This window comes from Artemia franciscana, chromosome 7, assembly GCF_032884065.1.
Source record: "Artemia franciscana chromosome 7, ASM3288406v1, whole genome shotgun sequence".
Taxonomy (NCBI): domain Eukaryota; kingdom Metazoa; phylum Arthropoda; class Branchiopoda; order Anostraca; family Artemiidae; genus Artemia; species Artemia franciscana.
This window is the reverse complement of record NC_088869.1, coordinates 728300-739634: the sequence shown is the minus strand read 5'-3', so window position 1 is coordinate 739634 and position 11335 is coordinate 728300. Positions and strand designations below refer to the sequence as shown.

Below are 11335 nucleotides of genomic sequence, written 5' to 3'. Positions count from 1 at the left end.
TTTGGCAGCTAAATCTCAGTTGCAACATTAAAGTTAGCTCAGTAAAACTTACTGGGAAAGGAATTTTTTTGACTTTTATTTATTGAAGATACAAAAAAAGAAAGAAAAAATACAATAAACCGCACTAAAACACGGGGTATTTTACGCACAATAAAAGGTGTTTCTCTAAATCTTGGATGGGGGTAACTCCTTCCTCCTCCTAATCAGTGCCACTTCGTTGTATGTATGCAATTGGATTTTGTGTCTTACAGAAGTTTTCAGACTGATTTGCCAGACAGGAGAACAAAAGTTTCAAAAAACCCTTTGGGATTAGGCCTTTAGAGAAAAAAAAGCAATAAAATTAGGTTTTATTCCATATATCACACAGCCTACTACTGTTGGTTTTTATATTGGTATCTTACTTTGACTTAGGTCTTCCCACGCCGGCTGGCTCGTAAGGCGACAACGATGCCCTCTTTATGACGACCTCTCTTGCGCTTTTGGCAATAGTTCTTCGAGTGACAACCTCAACAGCACGGGATCCTTCTGAGTGCATTTGCCTAGTGCTGTTTTCTGTCGCTGGCGTATTCTGATACTGGGAGGAATCCAATACCAAACATCGTGGGGTAGGCGGCCCTCACCCATCCACACCATGTCACCCCAACAACACTATAGGTCAGTCATAATTCTATTGATCACGTGTGGCTGCTTTGTCTTTCCACGTATAAAGGCGCTATTGATCTTGTTAGTCCACTGGATACCAAGGATGCGCCGAAGACAGATGTTCTCAAAACCCAAGTTTCGCATCCGTGCATTAGTACGGAGAGGACGTTAATATTGAAGAGCCGGAGCTTGAGCTTTAGGGAGTATGCTGCATTCCTCTACACATTTCTTAGTTTATTAAAGGTACTTCCTGCGCTCGCAATGCGCGTGGTAACTTCCCGCTCAAGGTTTCCGTCACATTTGACGAGACTACCAAGGTACTTGATCTCTTCAACCTCCTCTAGTGCATCGGATCAGACTTTGAGTGGTGGGACAGTTATGGCATCGATGTTGTTTTGCATGACTTTTGCAGTTTTTTGAGCTGTTTCTCACCTGTGAAGTTATGTATTTGAAGTATATAGTCAACGAATATAGCGGATAGCACTGGGACAGGATACATCCTTGGCGAACACCAGACTCCACACAGAATCATTCTGTAAGTTCGCCATCATCAGTTTGCACAGGTCATAACAGATTCTCTTTTAACGTGACAATCATACAGAGAATCGTGTCGGAGAATCGAAAATACCGTAGTATTCTCCATAGTGAGTCTCTTTGGACTGAGTTAAACGCCTTCAAAAAGTCAATGAAGGAGTATCAAAACAGCTCACGATCTCCCTGGTCGAAACCTATGCTGCTCATATCTTAGAAATGCGTGGACTTCTGACTGAACGCGGTTAAATAGTACTTGACAGAAGATTTTACTCCTGTAGACTTTAGAGTGATGCCTCGCCAGTTATTGCAGTCCTTAGTTCTGCCTTTTTTTTTTTAAAGATCTTGACAATAACCCCTTTTCTCCAGTCGATGGGAAGATTTCCTCAGTTTTCTATATCTGAGGAAGAACCTGGTGAAGGGGCTCGGTGAGGACTTCAGCTCCATACTTCAAGAGTTCAGGCTTTAAGTAGTCAGATCCTGCAGCTTTGCCATTCTTAAGATAAAAAAAAGATCCAGCAATTTTAGGCCATATCAAATTAACCCTAAGTCTCGGAACGTTGAGGGATCTAAGTCCCCTTGCGTCCAATGTTCTTTTGAAATAAAGCAAAGGCTTTTAGATCCTTCATTTGCTGTTAGGTAACGACAGAAGTAGAAATAGTGGGTTATCCCAGATTTTATCACAAGTTCGAGTAGTTGAAGCCTTAGCTATCCCGACGTCTTTCCAGACCTGCTGGCGAGTCTGCCTATTTTTGGTATGATCATTTCTAAGACCATTACCTCTTCCGCTGTTAATTATTAAGAAATGGAATCAAACTCGCGTTGATAGAACCTAAAGAATCCTAAACGAGCCTTAAACGGTCTCAGATTACCTTCTTTATATATTTACTCGTCCTTCTCTAGAGAAAGTACCCTACGCTGTAGCGAAATTTCTGCCTTTGTCGCGCTGACTCACCTAATACATCTATAAAAGCATTATCGTCCTCCCCCTTCCATTAATATTGTTTATTGAAAAAAAGACGAAATTTCATTCCCATTGAGAATGCATAAAAAATTAAAAACACCCCTTGAACTTTTCCCGTTTGCCCCCCTCTCTATATTCTTAATCATCCTTCTTTAGAGCTCACGGCCTACGCTGGAACGAGCCTCGACTCTTTTTCAAGTGAGTGACCTATTTATCTTCAAAACCATACCTCCCCGTCGATTGTTTGAAAAAAATGAAACCTTGTTCACATGGAAGATACATAAAGAATCATAAGAACACCTTAAACATTCTGATTGCCCCCATCTTACATTTTTAATCATCCATTTCTAGAGCATATACCTTACGGCGAAAACCTTACGGAGGGACGAGAGCAATTATGTGATATACAAAAGTGAAGGACACTTTGCTTAAAGCAAAGAAAAATGTCGAAATTCAAGAGTTTATTTTGCTCCAGGATAACTGTTATAAATTCTTTCTTGTTTCAAGGCAAAATCTCTTCTCTGGATAAGTTTAAAAGAAGAGGGGAGCCATTTAATGGAACTGGACGTCAAGGAAATTACAAAAGAAATTCAAAAGTCATCGGCTAAAATGTTTTTCAGAAAACTATTTTGGAAATTGAAAAGTATAAATAAGGTATTTTAGGCATGAATAAAAGGCAAGAAGTAATAGTTGTTCCAGCGCTTCCAACAATAACAGTAAATCACAAAAAGAAATTCTGAATTCAGTGGCAATTTTTTTTTTCCGAATGCTGTTTTGAAAATCCAAAGCAGCTATTTTAGGCAACAAACAAAAATGAAAGAAGGAATAGTAATTGTAGAACTCAAGGAATAATAATAATGAAAAAGATGTATGTAAGGGATCCTAAGGACCCAGGCTTTTCCTGCCTAAATCTTAAATTTTCCTGAATTTTTGGGCACTTCTTATTCATACTATCAAGAACAGTTTATTTTTATCTACCCCCCTCCTCCTCCTTAAAAGAAAATCTGTGCATATACTTGTTCAACCGCATCTGTAGGTTTGTTTATAATAAAGTAAGTATAGTCGTTAACGAAACCGATACTTTACTGTTTAAGTTAGTCTTATTGGGACACTTTGAAGTAATCAAGATTGGAAAAAGAGGATAGGGGCTAGGAAGGTAAACTACAGACAATCAAGATGTGTTTCCTGAGATTCAATATATTTGCCCCAAACAATACGCAATGCCCAAAAACTAATTCATCGTCTTCTTCTATGATAACTAGTCTGTATTGTAAGTTCGAGTACTCTTAAAACTACGTTACTTCTTCAAGAGAATGCGAGCCAACATTAGACCATGAATTCTTATTTTTTTCAGAATAAAATAGAAATTATAACTCTTTAAGGGAGAATGAGAAAATCAGAGTAGTCATAAATTTTATACTCCAGCAATAAGACAGGCGTTGAGGTGACACTTTCATCCCCTACCCTCCAATTATGAATTTTTAATAATTTAATGTTTTAATTATTGTTTATAATTTCTTCAATTATAATATATTTTCTAATGTATAATGTGCTCTATAATCTGGTCTTATTAGCATAAATACTTATTTTATGAATTATTAGTTTAACTACATATTTTTCCTCATTATTTTTATCTTATTTGATATTACTTTGCTCTGTAAACTCAGCCAGTGACCTATTCTAAATGGGTACCTGAAGAAAACTGGGGAAGGTAAACAGGAAGGGTGTGCGAAAGCACAGGATGGCTAGCCCCCTTCCCCCTCCCATTGCTTTCCTGGCTTAAGAGCCCCATGAAACGGAGACCAACACTGCAAGTAGGGACTCTGAAGTCCAATGCCGTATTCTTTACCTTAATCTTTACTTTTATTTATTACTATTTTCAGGACTGTGGAGTAGGAGTTTTAGTAAATTTTTGCTGAATGGAGCCGGAGTTGGAATCGGTGTTTTGAAACTGTGTGGAGTTGGAGCTGGAGCCGGTTGTTATTTATAAAATTTGGTTAAATGATGCTTTAAAACAGGGCTTTGGAGTTGGTATCGGAGATTTAGTAAATTTTTGTTGAGTGAAGTTGGAATTTGAGTCGGTGCTTTGGAAATGTCTAGAGTCGGAGTTTGAGTCAGAGTTGGTTTTTTTATAACCTACTTCACAGTCCTGTTGTTTTCTAATAATAATCTGTTCTCTCTCTTTTAATGTACTCACTTCTGAACCTTTTTTTTCTAGAGTTTGATTGAGAAGAGGATTCGACCGTGGATAAACAAAAAAATCGTTGAGTATATTGGAGAGCCAGAACCAGTCTTAGTCGAGTTTATCTGCACGAAAATTATGGGCCACAGTTCAGCCCAAAGCATTCTTGACGATGTTCAAATGGTAAGCTTTTTAAATATTTTATTCTCTATGCATCATAAGTTTAATATATCCTTTCCGACGCCAAAATAACCAAGTCCTCATTTTTTTGTTATTGTGTCGTTCTTTTACTATAGCACTCAATGGATTGCTATCCAACAAGTCCATACTGAATAGTTTTTAATAATATTATCGGTTATGCATTGGTTTGTCTGTTTCATAACTGTGGAGTACAGTTCAGTCCAAATTATATCTTTAGCGACGTTTGAATGATAAGGCTACCAGTACTTTATTTCTTTATACGCCCTAATTCTGTTATCAAATTTCAGACGTCAATATGACCCAGTTTATTATATGACCCAGTTTTCTTATTCTGAGAATTAGTGTTAAAGTGTTTCATGTGTTTGCATCTTTAAATAATAATAAATTTTATTTAAAAATTATTAATAATTTTATTTAAATTATTAATAATTTTATTTAAATAAATAATACTTTAAATAATTTTTTGGAAGGCATTTTTAATAGTTCCTCGTTTCAAAGTTTTGAAGACATCTTTGGTTGTCTGTTAGTCTATTTGTTCGGAAACTGTGGCCCACAGTTTAGCCCAAAACACATTTTTGATGACGTTCAAATAGTAAGTCTCACCAGTACTTAATTCCTTTGTACACTTTGAATTTATTTATTTATTAAATTAAATTTATTTACTCTTAAATTTCGAGTGTCAATATGACCAAGCCGACCTTTTCTTAATTTTGAGAAAATTGACGTATTGACGTTTTTTGACGTAAAAAAAACAAAGTATTTGACGTTTTTGCATCGAACGTTTAATAACTTTTTAGAAGTCAGTTTTAATAATCCTATACGGCAAAGTTTTTAAGAATATTTTTTATAATCTGTCCGTTTATCTGTTCAAAGACTGTGGGCCACAATTCAGACCAAAATACAGTCTTGACGACGTTCAAATAGCAAGCCTCGCTAGTGGTTTATTCCTTTGTATACTTTGAGTACCAAAGTTTAGACGCCAAAATGACGTGTTTGCATGGAACGTTCAATAATTTTTAGAAGTCATTTTTAATGATTCTATGTGGCAAAGTTTTTAAGAATATTTTTATTAACTGTTAGTTTATCTGTTCGAAAACTGTGGGCCATAGTTTAACCCAAAATGACCAAACAGACTTTTCTTAATTTTCAGGGTTTGGTTTTGACGCACTGGTATCAAATATAAAACAATCTTTTAGAAGATTACATAAAAAAAACTAGTTTTTTTAACTGAAAGTAAGGAGCGACATTAAAACTTAAAACGAACAGAAATTACTCCGTATATGAAATGGGTTGTCCCCTCCGCAATCCCTCGCTCTTTACGCTAAAGCTTTTAATTGTATTAAAAAGAAGAATTGTGGCAAAGAGTCAAACTTTAGCGTAAAGAGCGAGGGATTGCGGAGGGGACAACCCATTTCATATACGGAGTAATTTCTGTTCGTTTTAAGTTTTAATGTCGCTCCTTACTTTCAGTTAAAAAAACTAGTTTTTTTTATGTAATTTCTGAACGTTTTTAAATTAATGCATGTTTGATTTTGGCTCTCCACACATAAATTATTAAAATTAAATTTGCATATTAATTCCTTTTTTGGCTAAATGGCTTTCTCTTAGTTTTGATCAGACGATTTTGAGAAATAAGGGATGGGAAAGGAGGCCTAGTTGCCATGCAATTTTTCGGTTACATAAAAAGGCATCTATAAATTTTTATTTTTAACGAATTTTTCTATTAGTAAAAAATATACGTAACTTAAGAATTATCTTACGTAACAAACTTTAATATTCTTTAATTTTTATTATGTATATGAGAGGGTTTGTACCCTCGTCAATACCTCGTTCTTTACACTAAATCGCAAGTTTTGTCCCAATTCTTTAAGAATGACCCCTGAATCAGAAAGGCCGTAGAATGAATAGTTGAAATTACTAAAAATACTATAGCATAAAGAGCGAGGTATTTATCTCTTCCTAAATACCTCGCTCTTTATGCTAAAGTATTTTTAGAACCCCTCACATGCGTAATAATCTCTGTTCGTTTTAAGTTTCAATGCTACTCTTTACTTTCAATTGAAAAAAAATTTTCCATGTTTACTTTTTCATTGTTTTTTTATAGTAATTTTAGAAAATCCTGCGCCCTTTTCATTGAATTTCTGTTCCCCCATGACACATTTCTCCATGGAAAGATCCTCCCACATAGCCCCCTCCCCTCAAACCCACCCCCAAAACCAAAAAAAAATCCCCTGAAACCGACTGTACACTTCCCAATAACCATTATTATATGTAAACACTGGTCGAAGTTTGTAAGTTGCAGCCCCACCCCCAGGGACTTTGGGGGAGTAGGTCATTCCCAAAGACATAGTTATTATGGTTTTTGACTATGCGGAACAAAATGGCTATCTCAAAATTTTGATCTGTTGACCTTGGAGAAAAAATGAGCGTGGGAGGGGGCCTAGGTGCCCTCCAATTTTTTTGGTCACTTAAAAAGGGCACTAGAACTTTTCATTTCCGTTAGAATGAGCCCTCTTGCGACATTCTAGGACCACTTGGTCGATACGATGACCCCTGGGGAAAAGAAAAAAAAAAAAAACAAAAAAAAAAACAAACAAATAAACACGCACCCGTGATTTGTCTTCTGGCAAAAAATACAAAATTCCACATTTTTGTAGATAGGAGCTTGAAACTTCTACAGTAGGGTTCTCTGATACGCTGAATCTGATGGTGTCATTTTCGTTAAGATCCTACGACTTTTAGGGGGTGTTTCCCCCTATTTTCCTAAATAAGGCAAATTTTCTCAGGCTCGTAACTTTTGATGGGTAAGACTAAACTTTATGAAACTTATATATTTAAAATCAGCATTAAAATGCGATTCTTTTGATGTAGCTATTGATATCAAAATTCAATTTTTTAGAGTTTTGGTTACTATTGAGCCGGATCGCTCCTTACTACAGTTCGTTACCACGAACTGTTTGATATTTTTCATAAATCTACCTTAATTATCCTCGAAACTACAGTTTGTAATAATTACCGAGGATATTGTATGAATTTTGCTTTCGGATGATTGTTGCGTATAAATCAGACATAATAATGGCCTTTCCTCAGTTTTCTTCGTAGTTTATTTTATAGACGTCATAAAAATGATGTCTGAAGTGTTTCAAAGGCGATGAGTTTGTCTGGTTATGTTTTTATCAAAGATTGAAAATCTGTCCACTCTTTGACCGGTTGATACCTTTAACACATGCTAGTTTATGTTCCAATTATATTTTTTTTGTGTGTCAAAAATGAAAAAAAAACAAGAATTTATATTTTCATTTTATACAAGATATGTTAATTGCCTTTAAGCAGGATAAAATAAATGAAAAAGGGCATCAGAAATAATTTTAATATTTATTTATCAACAATGTGTAATTGCAGCACGCCCTCATTCAGACCAATAGTTCTTCGATGTTTAATTTCAAAATATACTGGACATGGGACGTTCTTTCGTGGGAAACGGGGGAAAGTATAAAATGCAGTGTCTGTTGCAAAGTCAGGCAGTTCTTAAAAAAAATAATAATGATTGACGTCCTCATAAACGTCATTAATTTATTAAATTTATATTTTATAAATTTAGTAAATCGACTGGTCCGCTTTAACAATATGTACGATAACATAATATTTGGTTATAACATAATAGTACTGTTAATAGTAATTATAGCGTTATAGTAACTATTTTTTAATAACAATGTTATTCGTGTGTAGCAATAACATAGTATTATAGTTAATTTTTTAATTATTAAAATATAATTGTGTACGTCCTCATAAGCATTGTTTATGTTTTAAATTTTTTTTTAATAGTATAATATTTTAAAATAATATTACAGCAACTACAAGGTTTGAAATTTGTTTACGGTTAAGTAGCAAGGTAAATCGGAAGACACTTTAATCAGCCAGGTTGTCAAAATAGCGTATCTGTAAGATTTCATGACGGCTTGGGGGATCAACTCGAAGCTATTTTTTTTTTTTTTATAAAAGTTAAATATTTATTGTGAAAACAGGTATTTCATCGTATCAATCAGGATAACCTGGCAGTAGGGGTTCGTGCTTGAGTGTAAGTAATTTTTGTACGATGCAATATTACAGTTATAAACCAAGTTACAATTTTTTATGGTAGGAGGGGGTGCGAATAGATGGTCAAATGGAAAACTGATTAGGATTGTCTAGAATATAGTTAACCAAGATGTACAAGGGAATAAAAAGGCCATAAGTATTTCAAATTTGACTACCAAAAAGAATTCGAATATGAATCCTGACGACCTCATCTCCAGCTGTGGCATTATCTGAGAGCTGGGCTGATAAACATTATTTATCGTCTTAGTATAGGCATTTCCCCTTTAATTTTGCTGATCTAGTTCAGAATTGTATTTGCCTAATTTGCATTGATCAAGAGATAAACTTGTGTTTGTCATGAGCTGGTATCTCTACTCCAAAATTAACTCGCATAGTCTATGATTGTAGCTGCATATGGGGAATGGGAAAACTCTAGAAAAACTTCATCGGTTTGGTTCATAGAAAATATTGGATTAAAAATATGCCAAATTAAAAGTATTTTTGAGATGTTTAACCCTCTTCCTTTGAAACTGTGTCTCCTCCTTTTCTAAAAGACGAGCACAAATGAGACGTTCAAAAGCCATTCTGATCAAAGCTTTATATATCTATATATATAAAAATAAGTTGTCTGTCTGTGGATGGATGGATGGATGGATCAGGTGACGTCACCTGAAAAAACTGGATCAGGTGACGTCAAAACTGAAAAAACTACAAAAAAAACTAAAAACTAATAAAAAAATAAAAAAGCTAAAAAACTAAAAAAACTATAAAGGTAAAAACCAATAAAAAACTAAAAAAAAAACTGAAAAAACTAAAAAAAGGCAAAAACTACAAAAAAAAACTAAAAACTAATAAAAAAAGTAAAAAAGCTAAAAAACTAAAAAAACTAAAAAAACTAAAAAAAGGTAAAAAACTAAAAAAAATAAAAAATAAAAAAAAACTAAAAAAAAGGAAAAAACTGAAAAATAAGCTAAAATAAAGGTAAAAACCAATAAAAAACTAAAAAAAAAAGGAAAAAACTAATAAATGACGACACTCAAAGAGAAAGCGACCAGGACAAAAGGAATGTTCGATTAGCAATCAACAAAGCACCGGGACACAGGGAGTATAAATGACGACCAGGACATAAGTAAAAAAAAAAAAAACTATCTATATATATAAAAATAAGTTGTCTGTGGATCTGTGGATCGTGGATCAGGTGACGTCACCTGAAAAAACTGGATCAGGTGACGTCAAAACTGAAAAAACTAAAAAAAGGCAAAAACTACAAAAAAAACTAAAAACTAATAAAAAAAATAAAAAAGCTAAAAAACTAAAAAAACTAAAAAAAGGCAAAAACTACAAAAAAAACTAAAAACTAATAAAAAAGCTAAAAAACTAAAAAAACTAAAAAAAAGGCAAAAACTACAAAAAAACTAAAAACTAATAAAAAAAATAAAAAAGCTAAAAAACTAAAAAAACTAAAAAAACTAAAAAAAGGTAAAAAACTAAAAAAACTAAAAACTAAAAAAAACTAAAAAAGGTAAAAACTAAAAGAACTAAAAAAGAAAAAAATAAATGACGACACTCAAAGAGAAAGCGACCAGGACAAAAGGAATGTTCGATTAGCAATCAACAAAGCACCGGGACACAGGGAGTATAAATGACGACCAGGACACAAGTAAAAAAAAAAATTAACAAAACTAAAAAGAAGGTAAAAACTACAAAAAACTAAAAAGAAAAAAAAACTAAAAACTAATAAAAAAACTAAAAAATCTAAAAATCTAAATAAACTAAAAAAGAAAAAAAAAGGAAAAAAATAAAGGAGAAAAACAAAACTAAAAAACGAATGTATATACAGACCGGTACACCGGGATACAAATGACGACCGGGACACAGGGAATATAAATGACGACCGGGACACAGGGACACAACTACAACGGGGACACCGGGGGAAACAGGGGGATATAAATGACGACCGGGACAAAAAAACTAAAAAGAAAAAAAAACTAAAAACTAATAAAAAAACTAAAAAATCTAAAAATCTAAATAAGCTAAAAAAGAAAAAAAAAGGAAAAAAATAAAGGAGAAAAACAAAACTAAAAAACGAATGTATATACAGACCGGGACACCGGGATACATGACGACCGGGACCCGGGACACAGGGAATATAAATGACGACCGGGACACAGGGACACAACTACAACGGGGACACCGGGGGAAACAGGGGGATGTAAATGACGACCGGGACACCGGGACAGGGAATGGTCGATTAGCAATCACCATCAACAAAGCTCAAGGGCAATCATTAGAATCATGAGGTATAGATCTGAATACAGATTGTTTTCCCATGGACCATTATATGTTGCATGTTCAAGAGTCGGTAAACCTGACAATCTATTTATATGCAAAGACAATGGGACAGCAAAGAATGTTGTATATTCGCAAGTTTTACGTAGTTAAAACCATATATATATATCTATCTATATTCACAGGTGGGACATAGGGACACAACTACAATGGCGCGTAACTATTATGGCGCGTAACGACTTACGCGCGCGGGGGGGCTTGGGGGGGGCGCGAAGCGCCCCCACCAACTAGGTGTTGGGGTGGCGCGAAGCGCCACCCCAACAGCTAGTATATATATATATATATATATATATATATATATATATATATATATATATATATATATATATATATATATATATATATATATATATATATATATATATATATATATATATATATATATATAT

General features: G+C 34.1%; 1 protein-coding gene across 5 annotated transcripts in view; it reads left to right on the top strand.

The window, feature by feature from the left end:
• LOC136028701 (RNA-binding protein 25-like) overlaps positions 1-11335 on the top strand; it is a 110739-nt gene that overhangs the window by 95526 nt on the left and 3878 nt on the right. For all 5 annotated transcript variants that reach the window (XM_065706532.1, XM_065706533.1, XM_065706536.1 and 2 more), the window contains one exon: positions 4356-4502. In XM_065706532.1, the coding sequence (XP_065562604.1) occupies positions 4356-4502 (147 nt within the window). The remainder of the gene's footprint in view (positions 1-4355; positions 4503-11335) is intronic.